Source organism: Elaeis guineensis, chromosome 14 (assembly GCF_000442705.2).
Source record: "Elaeis guineensis isolate ETL-2024a chromosome 14, EG11, whole genome shotgun sequence".
Taxonomy (NCBI): Eukaryota; Viridiplantae; Streptophyta; class Magnoliopsida; order Arecales; family Arecaceae; genus Elaeis; species Elaeis guineensis.
The window spans coordinates 62,029,014-62,051,152 of record NC_026006.2 but is presented as its reverse complement, the minus strand read 5'-3'; the positions used below and the strand labels follow the sequence as shown (position 1 = coordinate 62,051,152).

General features: G+C 37.3%; 3 protein-coding genes across 3 annotated transcripts; 2 read left to right on the top strand and 1 right to left on the bottom strand.

Annotated features, from left to right (window-relative positions):
• The first annotated feature begins 603 nt into the window (after positions 1-603).
• LOC105057275 (uncharacterized) lies at positions 604-5,734 on the top strand. The gene is made up of 9 exons (XM_010939840.3): positions 604-760; positions 1,124-1,226; positions 1,300-1,417; positions 1,500-1,555; positions 2,827-2,874; positions 2,970-3,067; positions 3,598-3,667; positions 3,748-3,858; positions 5,353-5,734. Exons 2-9 carry the CDS (start codon positions 1,128-1,130, stop codon positions 5,407-5,409), a joined length of 657 nt encoding a protein of 218 aa, XP_010938142.1. The 5' UTR covers positions 604-760; positions 1,124-1,127; the 3' UTR covers positions 5,410-5,734.
• Positions 5,735-5,915: 181 nt separating this feature from the next.
• On the bottom strand, positions 5,916-8,992 carry LOC105057276 (myb-related protein 2). Its single transcript, XM_010939841.4, has 7 exons — positions 8,697-8,992; positions 8,388-8,598; positions 8,201-8,277; positions 8,015-8,072; positions 7,846-7,933; positions 7,699-7,768; positions 5,916-7,028 (listed from the first exon to the last, which is right to left on the bottom strand). Exons 2-7 carry the CDS (start codon positions 8,596-8,598, stop codon positions 6,279-6,281), a joined length of 1,254 nt encoding a protein of 417 aa, XP_010938143.1. The 5' UTR covers positions 8,697-8,992; the 3' UTR covers positions 5,916-6,278.
• Positions 8,993-15,407: 6,415 nt separating this feature from the next.
• Positions 15,408-20,144, top strand: LOC105057277 (uncharacterized). Its single transcript, XM_010939842.4, has 6 exons — positions 15,408-15,564; positions 15,763-15,813; positions 16,234-16,285; positions 17,437-17,495; positions 18,365-18,410; positions 19,763-20,144. Exons 1-6 carry the CDS (start codon positions 15,499-15,501, stop codon positions 19,891-19,893), a joined length of 405 nt encoding a protein of 134 aa, XP_010938144.1. The 5' UTR covers positions 15,408-15,498; the 3' UTR covers positions 19,894-20,144.
• The last annotated feature ends 1,995 nt before the right edge of the window (positions 20,145-22,139 follow it).

The following is a 22,139-nucleotide window of genomic DNA, read 5'->3' as shown; positions in this document are numbered from 1 at the left end:
TCAAATCTGTCTTCTTTCAAGCAGCTGGAGAACTATTATATGATTATTAGAGGTGGCTATCTACCTATCATCTAAAATACCGTATCAACATCTATGGGGCATGACCTGAATCCAAACCTGAATCCAAACCGACCTGCCGATAGGTCGAGAATACAATCAGCAGCCTATCCACTGACCCACATCCAATCCACTGAACACCCAAGCCCCTCTAATGCTGAGCTTCGCAAGGATAAACTATTTTTTATAATTTTTATTCTATAAACCACAGGACATAACAAAACAAATAAAATAATCATAAATCATAAAACTCTAAATATTTTACATCTAATGGCTCGTTTTTATCTCACAAATCCATCACTTAACTACATATATTAAAAAAATATATAATATATACCTGCCGGACTTAACAAGTTGAGGGTTCTAACCCGAAACAGGGCTGGGTTTTAGATACGAAGTGGCCCGGCTTGATCCTGCCTGCCTGAAATTATTCACTGCCGGGTCAACATGTCCCTGGAAATCTTGGGCTTGATTCCGGCCGGACCGGGCTCGGGCTCGGGCTCGGGCTCGAACTTTAGAATCCGGGCTTGTTTGGGTCCAGGTAAGTCCTAAAACCCGATAAAAACGTTTAGAAGTCCGACTTCCGGGACTTCTCTTGCGCCGCTACGAGGGTACGAGAGAAAACCCTCTGCCCTAGCTCTAAACCCTAGGGCTCCCTTCTCCCACCCAATCGCGCACTCGTTGCAATCGAATTCGGACGACGGTACGTATCTTCTAGTAGCCCTTCCTGTTGATCCTTCTTCGTCTCTTAGCATACGCGATCCGCACAATTTCTTTTCTTTACTAGCAATTTGACGCCCCCATTTTGTTGAAATTTTCTTGTTATTTTCGGATTTTTTTGATGTGTTTCTGCCTCGTTCGATTTTTCATTGTTATCTATAATTTTTTTTATATTCCTAGATTCATTAATTTACATCTGCTTCACTTTCATTGATTTCTCCCAATTTCTTTTCTTGTGTTGATGGCAGTACTTTTTTTTTTAATTTATTGGGATCACTGTTGTTAACTGAAAATAATCTTTTTTTTTTTTCGTATCGTTAATCAAACTTTGGTGAAATTTTTGAAGTGGGATGGGTGCAAAGGCGAAGAAGGCTTTGAACAAGAAGCTGAAGAAAAATTCTTCTCAGTTATCCATCTCTCGGCGCACCAATGAATCTTCTGACTTCTTGGTACGCTTCAATTTCATACGTGATGTTCTTTTTTGAGCTGTTCTCTTATTTATGATGCCCTTGTTACTTACAGCCTTTAGAAGGGGGTCCAGGGAGGAGAATTTCTGAGCCGGAAGAACCCGTGAAAGAAACTGCGACGGTATTGTATATTGGCCATATACCTCATGGATTCTACGAGGAGCAAATGCAAGGTACTGTATTTTGTGCTGTAGGGAAACGAACGGGAAAAATGAGATCTTTTTTGAGGGGTATTGAAAATTGCAATCATGACAGGATTCTTCCAGCAGTTTGGGAAAATCAAGAGGCTAAGGATTTCACGCAACAGGAAGGTACCTTTGTTTTACTGTCATTTTGTCAGCCAAATATTAGATGTTAGGAATTCTTAAGAAGGCCTTGCCACATAAGCATGCTCACATCAAAGGCACAAATTGTGGCTGTGAAATGCTTTTGTTCATTGTTCAGCATATGTCAGTGTTATTTTAAATGGTTATTGAAATGCTTTTGTGGCTTGCTTAAACAACTACGTTTTGCTGAATTGATTAAGCAGTGGCCTTTAGATGCTAAGTAGACTTTTAGTCTGCTTAATTATGTAAATGCATACTAAAATAATTGAGAATATAGCTTGCTTTATGGGCTTTTCAGGGAAATAGATATATTGCTTTTACAATGGATCAAGGCTTTTAATTGATCCAATGTGTATTGTAAAGTAATATGTTTTGCTCTCCAGTTGTGTATTATCATGTAAGGTTTGTACTGGTTTTTATCTTTTCCAAATTGTCCCACTTTTTTCTTTTGCTCCTTTTTTGTCCTTATGATACCATTGTTTCTTATGAATCTTACTGACTGACCATTGGTTTGAGAATCTGTGCTAACTAAAAAAAGTTAAAGCTAATAATCTGGACCAAGTTCTATACATTATTTCATTTTTTTTTTCTTTTGAGTAAAATTAAGCATTATAGTGAAAATTATCTCTATTTACATTTCCATCTGAGTTCTGTTTGTTATTTCCTGTAACGTGCATAGTGATTTATGCTGTTGAGTTTTAATTCACCAAGTCCTATTAGAGTCTAGTCCCTTTGTTTTAGCCTTAAGTGCCTATACCTTACACATATACATGGATATGGCACTTGGGTACTGGTTTGTAGAAAGATATTCTTAGGTACTTGAAAGGTCTGATGTTTTCATTCCTGTTCCTGTCATGTACTTGAGTCCATGTAGAAAGACCAAGCCAAGGTTTCCAATGTTAAAATGTCCAAATTATGACTTCTGCCCCTTAAACCATTTTTTGCCATGGCTATGGCACTTGGGTACTGGTTTGTAGAAAGATATTCTTAGATATTGGAAAGCTCTAGTTAAGTCCATATTTAGTTGCTGACTGCAAATAAATATTATTTGCACTTGATACTTATTTGCATGAGTGCACCAGACACAGGTAGTTGAGTCCATGCAGAAAAGAGTAACCCAAGGTTTTCAATGTCAGAACATCCAAATTAGGACTTGTGCCTCTTAAGCCATTTTCTTACCTATAAGCATCTCACTTTATATATAACTGGCACTAACATTTCTCTATTTCTTTTCAATTTCTTTTCCGATTCTCTAGACAGGGAAATCAAAACACTATGGATTTCTTGAATTTGAAAACCCTGAGGTAAGAGTTTTTGTATGGTGGATCATTACGCTGTCTTCAATAAAAGATACTATTCTAGTATTCACATATTATGAGATGCATGCTGTAATTTACAGGTGGCCAAGGTTGTGGCCGATGAGATGAACAATTACCTATTATTTGAGCACAATCTCCAACTCAGTCTTATTCCACCAGAGCGTGTTCATCCAAAACTGTAAGCTATTATTTGAAATTGATCTATGAGAACTGTCATTTAGAACCAGATGTGATGCTGTTGTTTTGTCCTAAATGACCTTAAAGTTGAATTATTTGTTTCTTTATGGTATGTTAATGCAGTCTGATCATTAATTGATGCTGTTGTTCTGATTATACTTCAAAAAACTCAAAGATCCTTGGAAATACTGTAGCACTCATATGGGCACCATGTAAGACTGTACTTATGATAGTGCCCATGCAACCCTATACTAATGAAACAAGTGAATGTAATAATAAATTTGATACATATGATATTTTATGTATTGTATGAACTGATAGTACATGTGATTATTGTCTTGTTTAGCTGATGTTGGTAAGAATGAAATAAGACATAACATCATCTGAAAATAAAATTCTTTGGTCATATCACCTGCTCTTATAAATTCTCACAATTTTTTCTTACAGATTCTTAGTAGGCCAGCCTTATATATGTCTTGAAGGTTTCAATGTTAGTTATACTTTGCCTTTTCTTCCAAATTTTGGTTGTAGGTGGAAGGGAGTAAACCGAAGATTCAAACCAGTGGATTGGAAAGCAATTGCACGGAAACAGCATAACAAGGTAATACTAATTCTTTTAGATTATGAAACTAATTGCTCAATTGTGTTGTGGTTGTATTACCAGTCATGCCTGTTGTTCAGGAAAGAACTCTGGAAGAACACCAGCGGATGGTGAAAGGAATTCTAAAAAGAAATGAGAAGCGGGACAAGCGGATAAAGGCTGCTGGTATTGATTATGAATGCCCAGATTTTGTGAGTAAAAGATCTCATATTTTTGTTTTTTCTGTTCTAGTTTTGAAGTTGAATTTGTTTGTGTTTATATTTTTTTTCGAAACAAAGTTAAGACATTACTATACGTGTGGGCGACCAGCAAGTGTGTGTTATTTCAGGGTTCACCGAACCGCCCCGAACCAGACGGTTGGGGGTGTGCTGAACCTTATTGGCAGCTAATCAGTGCAGTTCGGACGTCTGATTTAGAACATCGGTGAAGATGGAGCAAGGGAGAAGGAAAGAAAGGAAGATAGAGAGAGGAGGAAAGGAAAGAGAAAGGCCGGCGATGGTCCACTGAGGCTGTCGAAGGGGCTTTTGGTCCTCCGTGAGATGTGAGAAGAGAGAGAGAGGAGAAGGGAGAGAAGAAGAGGGAGTGGAAGGTGGCAGGGAGGCTGTTAGAGGGCCGTTGGATAGCTGCTAGACGGCCTATGGCTGCCGTAGGTTCGAAATAGGGGTTCGTCCCTGTTTCATCATGTTTTTTTTAAAAAATACGATACACATTGCCGGTTTTACTATGTGTCATGCTTTTTAAAAAACATAATGAAATAGGGACAAACACCTGTTTCGAACCTGCAGCAGCTGCAGGACTATTTTGGACCGTCCGACAGCCACCTAGTGGCCCTCCTGCAGCCTCCCCGCCGCCTTCCGCTCTCTTGTCTTCTCTCTCTTTGCCTCTCTTTCACTCTATCTCTCTCTCTTCTAGCATTTTCTCTCGTGGAGGATCGTAGAGCCCAGGAGGCCTCAGTGGCCACCACTAGTGTCTCCATCGGTCATTGTTTCCTTCCCTCCCTCCCCTCTCTTTTTCTCTCTCTCTTTTCCTCCCCGGTTCACCCTTTGTTTCCATGTCTATTCAGGGCCTGTATGGGGGCATACCGACTCATACTGCTGGTTGGCCGATGTAGGGTTCGGTTCCAAGTTGTCTACTAGATTGTGCAGGTGTTGCAGTTAGTTTTACCATGGAAAACTTAACGAGGAAAGTTTTGGCATAAATGGCATACTATTCCTATCATTTAACTGATAACCCCTCTGTGAGCATTTGAATCAGCAAACACAAATGGGCAACTGACTTTAGTCATAATGAGTTTTGTCTTGACATCTTACTATGGGTTGCACAAGCTGAAGCTTTGGAGCATACTTGGGACCCGTCTTTGTCCTTTAAAGAAATAAGCTTATACAATGATTGGCCAATTAAGAAGCCTAGGTTGCCAAATAGACCAAGTTTAATTTAACACAGTCACATTCTCTTCCCTGTTTAAATGCATCCTACTTACTAGTTTGGAAATTATTTTAATAAAACTTGGGGTCAATTTACACTAGTATGATGTAACTGAAAGGTCGCATTTAATGGAGGCCAACCTACATTTTAGCCGAACATGATGTTTTCAAAATTGGATGCCATGTCTTGGTTATACATGGTAGAGGTACAACATTTTCTGCTTATGACTTGCTTTTCCTTTTCATATCTGTGTATCACAGGTGGGTCCCATTCAAGCTGCACCAAAGAAAATCAAGTTTGATGAAGAAGAGGATTAGGAAAGCCTAGCCTGCTGTTTTACTGTTTAGAGCGTGGCTGAGGGTGCCCATCCTTGTGCTACGCTATTGGGATGTGGTCTTGCTCTTCTCCTTTTGGTTTCTCACTGCAGGATGATGGAAGTATATCAAATATATGAGCTTGAGTCTGCCCCGCTTTTGTTATCATTTAAATGAGAGTTGTACCTGATGAGAGATGATAAGAACCTTCTACCTAATTATCAAGTCAGAATTTTGGAAAATGGATTACATATTTGTGCTAGCATGAACCTCCGAACTTCAATGTCATTTGAATGGTGCATGATGGTTGATCCTTATTAATTGCTTAGATCTGTGCAAACTAGTGTTCTAATCTTGTTTACTGGACGAGATGCACTGTTGTTTCAAGAGATGCAAACTAGTGTTCTAGTCTGTTATGCTATCTTCAAATTTTTTTATATGCTATATAGCGAGGAGACCTCTTCTTCTTCTTTTTTTTTTTTTTCCCGATGCCAATAATTTTAGAATAGTTCCCTGAATTCATATTCGCTATTTATTTTCTAATAACCTACAATATGTCAAAGATTCAGCCAAGATGCTTATTAATACATTCCAATGGTACAATCATACAATTGACAAACCTTGAAGAACATACTGATTCTCTAGAACAATCTCTTTCATACTTTGTTAATAATGCACCCTCAAGTTGCTGCCTCGCAAATAGCTCTAGCGAATCAACTGCATACCAATATCCGTCACTTAATTTTTGCTAACTGCAATGGCTGATATGATGGAGCTTACAGTAGCGATATGTAAGAGTTTATAAATATGAACCTCTCATTATCCCTTGGGTTCATCTCTCTCTGTGCCATGAACTGCTTTCATGCCATATCTCAGCTCCAACTGAGGCCATTTAAATCAAACTCTTTGCAATTTGGAGGATCATCATTCTGTTCATGGGCGTTTAGATCCAGTTGAGTTGTTAAAGTTGGCAGGCCAAACCCATTTGACTCCTTTCCCTTCCCTTGTAGAACTGCAGGTCTCTTGCTGTTTGGTTTAAGAAAAGCCTCCTTGCCATCTCTTTCTTTTCGCCGTGCATCAGAAACAGTGCTGTTGTCTACTTTCTCTCTTTCAGCCTTGATGTTCATTGATAAGGTTCTAGAGTCCCTCTGGACTGGGAAAAAGTTTGCTTCTGAATCTCGTACAATAGATAGAGAGAATGTCTTTTGCTCTTTCAAATCTCCATGCCATGCAAGATGAGCCTGTTCAAGCCCAGTATCTGCTTTGAATTGTTGCAGGCATGGGTGTGAATTGCCGAGATAGGTACCCATACAGACATTATATCTTTCTTGTTCCTTTTGGGATCCTTCGCATGAGGTTAAACAACTATCCACAGAACAATCAGCAAATTGGGCTGCATGTGCTTGCACGGTATGAAGGCCAGGAATTTCTTGCAGACCTGGAAATGCGGTGTTAAGACATTCATTTGAGACTTTAGAGACCAGTTCAGAGAGTTGCACTTTGGCAGCTTCCAGCCCTGCCGAACCGAAATTCTGCTTCCCAAGAGTCTCCTGGGCCTTCTCTAGCACTGACTGTAAATACTTTCCCTGTGCCTCTATCCGAAGCTGTAAGTGTCTTTGCACCTATTAGTAAAGATATGGAGTCAGGAATAAGAGGAGAGCTAACAAAGAAGCTTGCAACACTAGTTGTCATGTTTCTTTATGTGCCAAAAAAGTATCACTAGTGGTAGATGGCAGTTCCATTATTGTTCCTGTACCCTGCAAATGGGTTTTGAATTGACAATCCTGAGCTAGTTTGATTGTAACGTGTTTTTACTGATAAGGTAAGTAGATTTTAAAGAGCACAAAATTGTTTACGTGGAATATGGTGATATGAAAGTGAAACAACAATTGTCTTTGTTTGTCTCTATTATCTTGAGCCCTTTCTCTCTAAATTTTCTTGTGTATATACTTCTTCGTAACAAAGTCAGAGATTGTAGTGTTATATCTATGTTACATCAGGAAAAATAGTTCATGAGAAACTTCGAATTTTCTAATTGATTTTTAAAAAACATGCATGCATGTTTTTTTTAATGAAAATGAAGATCTGATTTTGGTCTGTTTGTAATACATAATATTGGGTGTCTCTCTCAACAGTGAATTCCTTGTTAGCTAATTCTATTTTGATGTTTCAAGAGATTACATGTTGATTTTTTTGAAAAAAAAAATCTAGAATATATTATTCCAAAGAGGATATTATGGACTTTCTTGCTTTTTATCAATTTGTAGTAGAATTATGATATCTTGCCCTTACCTCAAGTTGTTCGTGCAGTCTTCTCTGAACTTCAATTTGCATCTGAAGTGCTTCACCTATCTGCATGGTTCTGAAATTAAGACAAACTATTAGTTGAAGTCCTTCAACATTCATGGACAACATTCTAGAGTGTTTTCTGTCTCTTACTTGTTTGTCTGGGATGCAGCAGTAGTATTGCTTATTAGTGATCCATTACCTTCAGCTGTCCTATCTGGTGCAAGTGTGCCACCTACAACTGCCATACAAGAAATCTGTAACCAAATCGTTTCTTCTGCTTTGTAAGTACAAGGTAAACTCTAGGAGACAGATCTCCTACCATTCTTGGTAGTTCCAGTATTAGCTTGAGCTTGGAGACTTTTACTAAGCCTATATTTCTGTCAACCCAAAAGATCAATTTAGTTCATGGAGTATGAACATCAAACATGAATCAGCAGATCCAGTATAAACAAAAATAACAAGGCCCGTGCAAACAACTAACAAGAATCAAAAAGTCTACAAGTACCTGCAGATGGCTTTTTAGGTGATACAAAGTTAGTCCTGGAATCCCCATGAGCCTCATGACTGTTTTTGGAGTAGCCTCTGCAAGACATGATGATCATAAGTTAGCTAACCAGACAGGGTCTGTTTGCTTTTACTGTAAACTATGTTTCCATTATTTCCTCTGCCATTCTCTTTCTTCAAATACTCACTATCTGGTCCGCCGAGTTGATTGACTGCCTCTATAAAACGTTCATGGAGCTCAGGAGTCCATTTCAATCTAGGCTTCGCATCAGTTGAGAGAACTAGTCCTGACTCTCCAGGAACACTTCCACCTTGTAAAAACAAATGCCTCTCTGGAGGAAAGGTTGCCCTAGAAGAAAGGAGGTTGCTAGGACCTTGATGATGTTGATGATGATACATCTGCTTATGAAATGACATCAGGTTGAGATCATTAAGAAAGGAGACAGACCATCTCTGATAAAATAACAAAAAAGCTTGCTTTAGTTTTCACTTCTTACCTCTCTTTCCTTTTCCCTTTTAGGTCCTCCAATGCATTTGAGAACTGCAGATATCTAACAAACTTATTTGCTTTGGATGTTTGTGGCTGACTATTTTTAGAAAGCTAACATGTGTACCTCATATCCTACGTGCTTGTGTTGTTCAGAAAATCAACTCCAGCTTCTCCATCTCTTCACGATGGCAAAGGCTGCCCCTAAGGCTCTCCTTATAAGGCAATTTTAGGAGAATTTGGAATCATTGGAACAAACACTCAATCCGACCCAATCTTCACAGCAACTCGAAAAGAGATCTTGTCCTTCTTGCTTTAGGTATCTGTGGACCCTCTTCAACTTTTGTTGTCAATTCTGCAGCCAACACTTCCATTCTTATTCTGCACTAGCAACTTTTTGTGGAACAGCTTTCACTTATCACTTATATAGAAGAATAAATCCATAAAAATCAATTCTTTATGTTACATTGGTCGCTGTGAGCAAAAGAACGAACCATATGCTCTTTAGGAGAATTTTCTGACCTGATGGTCGGTCACCTTATGTCTTCGGACCTTGCAAAGCTCCTAGATTCCTAACTGTATGTTAGAACTAAGTTCTGGGGTCCATGGCATGTGGGAACTTTGAAATTTTTTGGAACTTGAAAGGACATGTCTGTTGTTGGTTTGTGATGCTTTGGGATCCTAATAGATAGCCTGAATGATACACCTTATTGCAATCGGTACAGCTTCGGAGTTCAGGACCATGAGATGGAGTGGATTGAGGAATACAGGTATTAGTTGATGAAAGGAGATGTTTGAAAATTCTGTTTTGACTGGATTCATCTAGAAGCAGAATTGGATACATCTTTTTTGCAAAACAGAAAATTATGCCTTAAATGATGCTTCCATTGGACTGCTTGAAAGCAAGGAATGGAATGAGCATTCAATTCCCTTTTGTCTCCTCTGTAAGTTTGGTACTTATTCAAATGTCAGGAAAGAAAAGGAGATGGGGAACTTAGAGGCTATCCATTGGATTGGAAAGCAGCCGACACTCTGATGCCAAATTTTGTCCTGGGTTTTAAGAAAACAAAAAAGATATCAATTGTACTTTCATACTTCAGAGCTGTAGGCCTAAAGACCACTTGGCTTACCCATGTCAGCATAATTATTGTTAATATGCTACAGTACCGAGATGAATAAAAAGGCTGGACTTGCATACGTGCATGCATCCATGTGCTGTAAATGTGTATGAATGCATGGTTTATGTGCACAAGGCCCTTGCCATGACTCAAGCAGGAATGAGTAATGTTAGGTCATGCATAGGCGACTAATCTTTCGCAACCTTTATCTCCTTATTGCACATTATCAATTTGCCAGTCTTTATTATAAGATTGCTAAGCTGGTAGCATTAACGATTTTGAATTCTATCATGATGGAGGCACAGTCTTTGTATGTTTCAGTCATCAATCTTCTACAGTGGTTGCATCAATAGCTGTTTTCTCCTTTCAGTTGTGAATCCATGGTGAACGAGTTCTTTTTATCACACAAGCAATGAATTCTCTTATCTGCCCAATGCCAAGGTGACGATTTTCTATTTTGGTTTGTTTCAGAATTGTTTAAAATTTATTTGTCTTGTGTATTTGGGATGGGAAAATACCCGGTTTTACAGTTGGTTTAAGGCGCAAATTACTTCGGTTCGCTAGATAAGATAAGAATTCCTCTGCATACTTAGCATGCTCTTGTCTATAATGGACAACCAGGTATTGATGTTTTCTTTTGACTGCGATCTGTATATATATCTCTTCCCGAAAATTCAAACCATTCTTAATGGTTTCCTCCCTGAAAACTGATATCATGATCTTGTTTTTCTTTAGAGTATTGCCTCTAGAAGTCATAGACTCTACTTCTTATAGATAGAGACATCAGTAACAAATAACAGGACAGAAAACTACAAGACACTTGTCCTCTGCTCCAACACTAATGAGCAACTAGTCTTCATGCATAGCTAGAATTTTTAAGTGCTGGTATTGATATGATTCTCTTGGCGAGAGTATGAGATTCGGCACAAAACTTTCCCCTCATCATAATATTCTGCACAAAACTTACCCCAACATAATATTACCATATTTGGGGCAGATTGAGAATATCTTCTCTGCAATAGGTTTATATTTTAATAAGGCTACAACCAAGTGTTAAGGTTCTCATCACTTCGCTTATTTCTTTAGAATGCACTCATTATGGCATATGCCGGCAACCCATCTCCACCCAAAAGATTAAAAAAGAAAATGCCAAAGTCGAAGGCATCCTTCTCATTCATGAAAAGAATAAGCATGACCATAGCTCCTTGACGCTTGTTGATCTGTAGATCTTGGCAGGAAGATATGCCTTTGTTTTTGGAATCAGATATATGCCATCGCTTGAGAAGTTCCCTATCAATTCTATATATCCAATCCAAGATTTCTAAATCTGTGACCATGTCCTGAGAGACTTAAATATTTACAGGTTATCTTTGAAAGATTAAAGATTGATGTTAATTTAAAAATAGATTATTACAGCTTCAACAGTATTAAAAGCTTGCTTGGAAGCACAGTCTATACCTCAAGAAGGGTGTTTTTTTCCTCCAACATCCTAAAGATCTATAACATGAGCTGGCTATAAGTACTTAAGAACTTAGTTGAATTGATGGATAATCTCTTACCTGAATAATTAGGCAAGAGAGGAGACAAACATGAAACTTAGAAGACTGGTTGGCAAGAAGAGAAATCTGTGGAAAGTTTTGCAGTTCATGTCTAACAGAGATGGAGTGCTCCAGAAATAGACAAACAAATACAAATTTTGAGGGGTCTCTGCAGCAATATCTGAGAATCGCTGTCATAGTTTTCAGGGAAGGATCATTGCTCCCACTGCCTTGAATTGTTAAGAAAAAGAAAAAGGGTGGCTGACCCCACAAGGAACAGCAACGTCACAGCCCCTTCTTTCTTTTATGCTTGGTCCTTTGCTCTACAATTCAGCTAGTTATAATATCGCCACTTTATCTCTGTTTGGCAACAATTTCGGCTTTCACTCCAGAGATCTCAGCTGAGATATTCGTTTGTGTGCAGACTGAGATAGAGTGCTAGGGCCTGGAACAACACTTATGTTTCCGATCTCTATTTAGCAGTTTACCTTTTTTTTTTTTTTTCTTCTTAAATCCTGTCCGTATAATAAATCTGTCCGAACCCATTTTCATATATGAATCAATTAAAATATAAATAAAAAATTAAAAAAATTAACTAATATTTATAATTGTACTTATATTTATTAAAAAAATTTAAATATGAATATAAATAGATAACTATCTCATCTATATCCGAATCTACTTAAAATTTTATATAATTTTATATAAAATTTATTAATTTATTTAAAAAAATATATAACTATATAAATATACTATTAACTTGATTTATTGTTTATTTAGTAATATTTTTTATTATGTAGTCATAAAATTTAATTAACCAACTTATATGTATAATTATATTCATACTTATGATATCCGAATTGTATCCGTATTCATTTAAAACAAATATAGATATAAATTTTTACATCCGAATAATATTCATATTTATATTTATTAAAAAAATAAATATAGATATGAACATAATGGTATTCAATTCATATCAGATTTAGTTTCAGTCTTAAATTAATTTTATTTTTAGTATGAAAATAATTAAAGTCAATTTGAGATGATTTTTTGAACATTTGCTGCCATCCAATCTGTAGCACTATTATGCTCGAAAAGATGATAGATATATGCCATTATTTTTTGACAATTTTATCGAAGTGGATGAGAATCAGGAGCCGATCAGATAACCATTTAATAGTAGTCAAGAGTGAAGTAAGGTACAGGGTCTGATTCAATCATCAGGTTCAAAGAGAGGCTAGGAGGAGTGTGGAATCCAAAGCCCACGCGCCATGGAATTTGGGATATTGGAATCAAATGTCGACCCCTCTCCAAAGATAGGAAGCAGCATCCGTGGCTTTCAAGGCATCGATTTTTTTTTTTTTCTTCTTCTTCTTTATTTTTGAGCAATGGATCAGCTCCTCTGAGTCAAAAGTTCCGGCTTATTCTGCTCAGCCCTCATCACAAGGATTTGAGCTACCGTAGCTCAGGCATAAGACTGATAGGTTGGTAGTTTAATTAACAATGTCTTATCCTGGTCAAGTGCTACTTGTTTATTTATAACTTTGAACGAATTTGTAATGAGTAAATGAGAAGCTGTTAGCTTCAGCTCCTCTGAATTATGCGAGTTAATAAAGAATTAATTGGACCATGTAGCAAGTTGTAACTTTTCAGACAATGTGGTGGGTATTATTCGTCCAACATTTGCAGAGTCAATATATTGTAATATAATCTCATCCGACCAAGCCAATTGGTAAGGATCAATCCCTTTATATTGATGCCAGAAGCGTGATTTTTGCATAAAAAGTCAGATAACTATTGATTTTGGAAAAAAAGAAATTTTTTTTGGCTAAATAATATACATTTAGAGATCTTTGAACAATTTTATTCCGGTCTAAAGACAAGACAGGTGACAAATAGTAAAAATTTGATCTATATTTATTAAATCCGATACATAATATTATTGTCTATCTCATATTTAGAATAAGTAATCAAATCATGATTATTCCAATACATGATAATTGAAGCTTGACCAGCAAAACATCGTAATAGTTAATTCTTGACTGAATAAATATTTTGCTATTTAATAAAATAATTATGTCTATATAACGATGCAAAATAATTTGAACAGTAATTTTAGAAAGCAATCTTATCAAGACTCTAATTTGGTCAAATATATCTATATTTGGCTATGGCCAATGTTTAAATATTGTTAAGGAATAAAACATACAAGTCTAACTATCAAGCTATTTATGAAAAAAATTAACCCTTGCTTAAAATAAGGAGAGGTTTTAAGGCATGACATGTGAGAAATTATTAAATTAAGTGGATTAGAGACTAATTTTTGGAGGGATGGCACTATTCCCACTAAGGGTCTTTTTGGATAATCTAATAAGTTTTGGTTTGAATCTTCTGCAAGATTCATAGATTGGGAAGCCAATGCAAATATGACCCATATCAATCCAATATCTTCTAAGCTTGAATCCTACGGGAAGAAAGAAAAGATTTTCGCATGTTTTTAATCTTTTCGTGGGACTTTGGTAGGCCCTTGGAAGATGCCGTCTAGATGGAACAATGGATCTAATTCCTACAAGAATATCTAAACAGGCTATACACACGCAAAGAGAATAAGAGTAGGTCTTTTTTCATAGAAGGTGTATTTTATGGATATTTGTTAGGTCACAAACCATCTGACCTAGTGTACCTTCTATTGCAAATAAAATTCTCTCAATTGTGCATCCAAATATTTAAGTTCATTTTGAATCTTGCTTGGCTTTGCAAAAAGATATCGATTACAACTAAGTGTGGTGATGCAACATTGCATGCATTAAAATCAGCTCGTGTGATGAGGATTTGTCTAGATACATGCAACCACTAATCTTGCATGTAGCCAGTATGCATCGTTGATTATGTGAGATGATCATAGTGCACACAATATTGCACCGAAAAAGATAAGACCATGGAGAAAACTAAAATTGGGCTCATCAAAAAACAACCTAGTTGGAATCCTAATTGATCATCCTATGATACATATCCATGCCATTAGCGATATCAGTTTGCATAACAAGATCCAATACACAATTGTTCATGGAAACTATTGGCTTCATGGAAGGCGATCTAACACAAACCATGGCAGCTGGCGGGCCAGGTCTTGGCCGAGAGTTTCACAACTCAATTAGGCCGGCCCAATAGGCCTGCCTGATAAGTGTACCACAAAAAAAAGTGGGCTTGAGCCGCTCTAGTTGCATCTTCACCGAAATAATATTTATTTTTTAAAAAATTATCAAAATAATATTATTTTAAAATTATTTATCAAAATACTGTTCAAAACAAATACATCCTACGATAGAACGACTTTATGTACTGACTTACCATAATCTACGCCATGCCATGCAGGAGGAGTCAGTAAATAAAGACTTGTCCTATAGAAGAGCGACTTATAAAGTTACCCTATCATACCGTGATTTAGGTGCTGAAAATCAAAAAAAAAAAATCTTACTAATTCTTCCGCATGAGGTGGGAGGGGAGTTCTCGTGCTAGGATCAAGAGAGAGGGAAGGGTTCTCGTATCGGGGAGGGAGAAGAAAGGGGTTCTCATGCCGGACATCGAGAGAGAGGTTGGGAGGATGCGAGGAGGGGTAATGGGGACCAAAAATCAGTGAGGAAGAGAAGAGAGAGAGGGATGACTTTCAAAAAAAGAGGAGAGGGGGTTTAGTTTTTTTTTTTTTTTTGTCTAAGTGATGGAGAGAGGAAAGGGAAGTATTTAATCGGAAGAATTAGTGAAATTTTTTTTTTATTTTCTTTCACATAACGTGGATTGTGGTGAGTCAACACATAAAATCATATTATTTAAGTAATATGATAGGACGATTTTATTTTGAGCAGTATTTTATGGAACCACATCATTTTGATAATTTTTTTAAAAAATAATATTATTTAAGTAAAAAATCCTGCATCCTCAACCTTCCAATAGCCATTTATCCCATCTCCATCCCCATACTAATTTCTACGGCCGAGATCTGCCAATTCGTTAAAACGGTGGACGGATCCACGGACTTCGTTTTTTCTCCGCCGAGGGTTTTATAGAGGGTTTTCCACGGTGCGAGGGGGTGCGGGGGTGGGGGAGAGCTGAGAGAGGCTGTTTGAAGGACAGTGAAATTGGGGAAGATTCGGGCATGGAGGATACGAATCGCCCTTGCTCGAGATGCCGTCACTGCGCTGGGCCTCTCTCCAAGGACATGGTATCGCTTCTCATCTCCGCCCTCGAATTCTTTTTGCCATTTCTCGAGCCCGGTGATGGGGATCTGATATGATGATTGCTGACTCTAATTTTGTTTTCCTGTTTCTCTGCAATTTTCGTGATCTTTGTTTTTTGTTAATTCCGAACAGTGATTCATTGTTTATGTGATTCGCTGATACATGTTTTGAATTGATGGTAGGAAACAAGCAGTTGGAACGTGGCGCCACTGATCCGAGACAGCTTTTCCATGGTTAATTTCCAACTTCAATTCCTCTTTTTCGATGCCTTCTTGTCGATATCAGATGGTTCTTTTGTTTCCAAAGTCTCTTTACTTACATGTTTTGACGTTTCCAAACTCTCTTTTCTATTTAAATTTTAGTTGGATCTTCGTGTTTCAGCTTCTGCTTGGTTCAATGGTTGTTTTCGACATTAAAATTTTCTTTTTGGAATGCCTTCCGCTTCATAAGCTATTTTTTAAACGAAAAAATAAATAATTATGAGTTGGATTTGAGAAAAATGAAAGCACATTTGTTTATTTGTCTATTTGTACCTATTGGAATCTAAATTCTTTTAATAGCTTACATACGAAATTTGTTTGCTCAATTTATTGATGAGAATAGTAATCTAAAGTCCTTTCTTTTCACTTTTGTTTCATGGTTGCTGTGGTTAGATTGGTTCTGCTGTTGGAGGAACAGCAAGCGCATTCTATGGATTTAATCATGGTATGTTAGTGCCTTTTTATATCCACCTTTTGTTTTAGTGTGAAAATGTGAATTTATTGGTGTTAGTTGGCTTCAGATTATGTTTGACCGTTTGGCTGTTTCATTTGTTTTATATTAGCCTTAATTTGACAGCTGAATATTGAATTATAACTAATTTTTTTTGTGTGTAATTCAAAGGCTGTTCTTGTATGAGGGTATAGCCTTCCTCATATCTATTTAGACAATGATGATTCCCTTTTCTATATTTCTAATTCATTCAAAACCTTAGAAGAGATAAATATGCTTATTGACTGCATGCTTCTTATATTGGGCTCGATTTTCTGTACTCCAGTGGTCCAAGTTATACATATTATGTAATTATTTGGCTAGAAAATCTCATGAGAGGCTTATGGAGAAAGAAAGAAAGCAAAGTATCCATATATACACAAAAACCTGATTCTTGTGCTTATGCATTCATAAGTTCTTTAAATGAAGGAAAACTAATTGCGGTACATATTATGAAATCTAAGCCATCTTTTAAAGCTATTCTAAAAGTTACAAATAAATCAAGACTTCACTATTTGGAGCTTGTGTTGGCATTCTGTGTTTGACAGTCAGTCAATAAACATTTTTTTTTAATATGAGCTGTCATCTCTTGCTTGTGCATTGTTAGCTGGGCAGAGGTATCTACATTTGTACCATTTATGTTTTCTTTCTGGGCATCAGTAAAGAGGTAAAACGTCACCAATTCCATGATACAAATATTTCGGATTTTTCCATCTTTTATTCATCTGATGAATTGACAATTCTTGTTGATCAGGACTTAGTGTGGATGAGTCTAAGATAACACAGTGCACCCTGGTAGTTCTGAATTATAGCCTGTAGTTCATTATTATCTATACAGTACATGTATTCATATTCTAGTCCTTTGTCCTTTATAACAATTTGTCCATGTGGTATACTAGTGAATATGGATCTCAGTCAAGGTATCTTTTGCATCCTGATTTACATAGATCGGTTATGATTTTAATTTTCAATAAAGATATGTATTTAGAAACTCAACCTAGAATTATGCTTTGATTTTGCTTGAGGGTTTCTTATTGTATTTGGTGTGTTCATTTCATGTGAAAGTGAACTTCATTTCCAAGTGGTTATATTCTTTATATGTGCAGCTATGCCTGTTGTCAGAAGGTGGGTGAAGGGGCCTATGTGGTTACATTTCCTTATTGGTGTAAGTATCTCAATGCCTTGCTCTTTCTTGTTATGCTTGGATGATTTTTCTTTTTTCCCTGCCGGCTTTTAACCAGACATGGCACCCCATTCTCCCCTTGTTATTTTTTTAATTCTGTGTTTGTGAGGTTTATTTTTATTAGTCTTGTTCAATAATTAGGGTGTCTTTGTTATTATAATCGCATGTATAAGAGGCAATATTGACTATTATATTCATTTCCTTGAATTCTATGTAGATATTGTAGGCTTTTTTTTTTTTTTTTTTTTTTTTAACTAAAAATCTTCAATGCCAACCTAAAACATAATTCCCTTCTAATGGGCACCTCTTTCATAGAAGTTATCCCTAAAATTTGCTGATTCTTATTTTTCCAAGTCTACCCTTGCTTGGTTTTCCTCAATTTTACATTCGCATGCTTGTATTGCTTTATTTCCTGTTCTTTGGTTGTTTCACCATTTATATCTAGATATATGGAGGGGGAAAAGATTCAACCTCATATAATTTCATCTGCATTTTTCTTGGTTTTCCTCAATTCCATATTCTTATGCTGCTATAGTAAATGTCATTTTTGATCTTCTGGTTCATTTCCTGTTCTTGGGTTGTTTCACCATTTGTATCTAGTGATATGGAGGGGCAAAAGTTTCAACCTTGTATAATTTCATTTGCATTTTTATTTTTAATTATGTCATGGCATTGGAGGTTTATCTTTTGATGTTGTACATGTCCTTAAACTTGCATGGATGGCATCAAATATATGGAATCTGGAATGACTGACTTTCAAAATTTATGATCATGGTTGCTGGATAGAGTGATATCTTGATGTGGTTTAAAAGACCTTAAATTACTTTATGTTTTTTTTTTTTCCTTTGCAGGCTCCACCTGTAATTGTCTTCTCTTCTGCATGTGCTGGATTGGCAGGTTAGTTATTACTCTAAATTTTTTTATATGATAGTTGCTGTGCGTTTTGCCCCAGAAAGATAGTGATTTGTCAAAAAGAGAATGAATGGATTATACATGACTTTAAATTCTTGTCTTGAGGAAGTTCTTCTCCATGAATCATATCTGATTATTTCTAGAATTGTTCACTCATTTGCATTCATTTTTAATAAAATCTATTAGTTGTTGGCAGACGATATTTAATAGATAATAAATAAAAAGTTTAAATTAAATTTTAAAAAAATCTTATAATATTTGAAACTTACTTAATTAGAATGATGTTTCATGATCATTTGTGGTGTCTTGGTTGCTTACCATACTGTTCAGGTATTTTTCTATTTTCCTATACTTCACCGCTCGTCTTTTATGGCAAAAACTTTCAGTTTTATCACCCTAATTAAAGGTTTATGCTGCTTCTCTGATGTTATGCTGTTGGTACTCTCTGTTAATGAACATAAGAGCTATTATGTCTTGTGCTTTATCTCCCTGATGCACATGGTGTTGTGTTTGTTTTTCTTCTGTAGAGTGTCTTCCTTGGTTTCCTCATCTTGTACTCTTTTGGTTTTTGTTTGCCTTTTAATTCATTATACCTTGTTGTTATAGAAATAAAATACCATCTTTTTAAATTTTCTCTCTCTCTATGACGATCATGTTGGTTGAATGTCACTTGTCCTGCTTCTTGGCCCAACTGGGTTTAGGTTGCTTCCTGTCTATTTTGGGGTTAATTTGTGATACAAACTGTAGGACTGGTTCTGTCAAGTTCTCCTTTCAACTAGGCTTTTTTCATTCTAATGCCTCAAGCATAGTTTTAATTTCCAGTGAGATTACAGATTATTTGGTTTGTTTGCGATGCTCCAAAATGACAAATAAAGGAGAGCTGCTGGCTTTATGAAGTCTTTCCACCTGAACAGGCAATTCCCATCCATGTCCGCGTCCGGCTAAATTTTCATGTCCTATGACAGTTTATTTCTGACATCCGAGGTTATTGATAATAATTATGCTTGCCTATGTTAAACTTTCATTTCAAGAACCGGACACATTCACATATGTTTATAGAACATCAGGGCTTTCCTTTTCCCATCATTCTTCTGCTGCCGCTTGCCAAATACTACTATATGTGTGTGTGTGTGTGTGTGTGTGTGTGTGTGTGCAAGCACGCGCGTGTGTATGTGTGTGTGGACATTATATATTATGAGTTTGATTGTTCACATTTGTAAGCTGGATCTCAGGTTTTAATAACTGTCTCAATGACTGCAGTTCGTTCTATTATATACTTAGAATGCCAGTGGGAAATCATTTTTAGAGACTATAATACTTGTGTCATGGTTCTACAGGTGGTGCACTGCCAGCTTTCGCTCAACTGGTCTCTTCATCATATCATGCAGCCATGTCATCATCCTCTCTGGCACATTCCTCCTCCCAGGATGATAACATGCACAAAACAAGAAACTCCTCCCCTCTGTAAACTGGTCACCACGTTTCTTTTGCTTCCAAAATGAGTCTTGACTTTGTAAAAGTTTTTACCAATTGAGCTTTCCTTTCCTGCTCATCTTCACCAAGGAGCGCTTGAAGCCTTGAACAATATCATTCACTACAACTACCGAGGTTGCACTCAATAGTCGCATTTATGTGTATTCCGTATTTGCTTCTTCACTGTGCTCATCTCTGTAAATGATCTTGTTTTCTTGTTAAATAAATCCATTTGTTTTATTACTATGAATTTATTTAAATATTTTTTTTGGAGGTGGCTTGTTGATGAATGGGAACTGAAATAGCTTACTGAAGTTGCTGCAATTAATTCATTACTAAATGCTGGCATGCACGCAAGGGAATGTCAGGGCATCCATGTGCAAACCATGTCCTGATATTAATGTGAAAGAGGCCTGTTGTGGGATGGTCATCGGGGGCATTGAGTCCGAAAGTTCCATACTGGATACAATCAAGGGACTCTACTGCTTAAGTACTACCAGCCTTTCTCTCCCACGTGAGACATCTTTTGCGGGGTAAAACCGTGCGGGACGGGGTGCTGACTGAGCCAAAGGCCTGGGCCCCGCTTCAGAGCGGACAATACCTCACGTTGGGTGGAGGTGATGGGTTGGTACGACTGGGCAGTAGACCTCAACAATTGACGCCGTCTGTGGGAACCCGTTCCCTACCTGCGCAGTAGACCTCCCTTACTGAGGGGTACTGTTGTGGGATGGGCATCGGAGGCATTGAGTCTGAAAGTTCCATATCGGATACAATCAAGGAACTTTACTGCTTAAGTACTACCAGCCTTCTTCTCCCATGTGAGGCGCCTTTTGCGGGGCAAAACCGTGCGGGACGGGATGCTGACTGGGCCAAAGGTCTGGGCCCTGTTCCAGAGCGGACAATACCTCACGTTGGGTGGAGGTGATGGGTTGATATGACTGGGCAGTAGACCTCAACAAGGTCAATGAACCAATCTATGTTTTATCCTTATGCTTGTGATACGTATCACCAGTGGATGAATTTTTTTTTTTTTTTCTGTGAGACTCGGGATACTGTACTAGTATATCCATCTTAAGAACATATTTGATCAACAGCAATTGCATTGACTAAGGGCATCCAATGGATTTGGAGTGGTTGGGCATGGTACGGTGTCATCAAAGTACGCTAATTGGTTGATCAGAAGCAATAAAACCACTTGCTGTGCATTGACAAATGATAGATCGGATGCCTTCCACATAATGCATGTACGTTGCTGCGCACATTGTTTGCTCACATCCGCTGAAGGAAGAGGATCTCACGAGGATTTTGGTTAGCGAGTCTATAAAGACCTGCCTCTGGTTGAATCCAGTTACTACTTTTGTAATAGCAAGTATTTCCAAAGTTCTACTAGCAATCTAACCACCATGGCCTTGCTGTGTCAGTAGCATAAATGCTTTGAGATATTAGATCCCCCACGGTCATCAAATTAAGTCTAGACAGGCTCATGTTATTGATCATTGACCATCATTTCGGTGCCCTGAAGGTGAACTACCAGTCTACTGTCATCCCTTAGCTCAATCTATTCTGCAGCCTGCTGAGCTTAATGGCATCTGCTGACTTTTGAGTTGCAATCAAGGAAAAGTTTTGTCGGTGGCATAATTAAATGATGCGTTGTGCATGTAGGCATGTAGTCTGTGGGTTAGTTGGGATCCATGGGTGCTCACCCATCCTACCTCCTAGGATGTACATCCAGAACCAAAATAGCATGGGATTAAGCTGTCTTGTACCAACCCAATATAAACCAATTCACCAGATAAAGCTAATGCATTGTGTACCACACCTATGCTTGTTCATACAGTTCCAACTTCTTGTTGGGTTATGTAGCACTCACAAGCTTCTTAAGTTCAGCTTGGAGGTAGGTGCCGTCATCGACACATGGATGTAGACATATACAGCAAAGTGCTATGCAAAGAATGCAGTACAGATTTGCAATGAGATACAGAAGCAGTGATAAGTTTTTAGTACGCCACTAAAGAATCTTGTGTTCTGTTATATATTTCAGAGTCTAAACTGCTTCCATGTGTATATATAACAGAGAAACTACTCAATTAGGTTGACCCAATTAATAACTAGGTTAAGCTTCATACCTCTGTCATACATTAATAAATGCATATAATAGGCAAAGAAATCTTGACCCTACATCAAGAACTCGTAAAACGGACGGTCAATGTTGTCCCAGCTTCCTTAGGAAGTCAATAAAAA

Coding starts and splice junctions, on each gene's coding strand:
- LOC105057276 (XM_010939841.4), bottom strand. CDS start 8,598: ATGTATCATCATCAACATCATCAAGGTCCTAGCAACCTCCTTTCTTCT. Junction 8,278..8,387: donor TCAACTCGGCGGACCAGATA/GTGAGTATTTGA, acceptor CATGTCTTGCAG/AGGCTACTCCAAAAACAGTC. Junction 7,934..8,014: donor TACTGGAACTACCAAGAATG/GTAGGAGATCTG, acceptor CTTGTATGGCAG/TTGTAGGTGGCACACTTGCA.
- LOC105057277 (XM_010939842.4), top strand. CDS start 15,499: ATGGAGGATACGAATCGCCCTTGCTCGAGATGCCGTCACTGCGCTGGG. Junction 15,565..15,762: donor GGCCTCTCTCCAAGGACATG/GTATCGCTTCTC, acceptor AATTGATGGTAG/GAAACAAGCAGTTGGAACGT. Junction 15,814..16,233: donor TCCGAGACAGCTTTTCCATG/GTTAATTTCCAA, acceptor TGCTGTGGTTAG/ATTGGTTCTGCTGTTGGAGG.
- LOC105057275 (XM_010939840.3), top strand. CDS start 1,128: ATGGGTGCAAAGGCGAAGAAGGCTTTGAACAAGAAGCTGAAGAAAAAT. Junction 2,875..2,969: donor TTGAATTTGAAAACCCTGAG/GTAAGAGTTTTT, acceptor TGTAATTTACAG/GTGGCCAAGGTTGTGGCCGA. Junction 3,668..3,747: donor CACGGAAACAGCATAACAAG/GTAATACTAATT, acceptor CCTGTTGTTCAG/GAAAGAACTCTGGAAGAACA.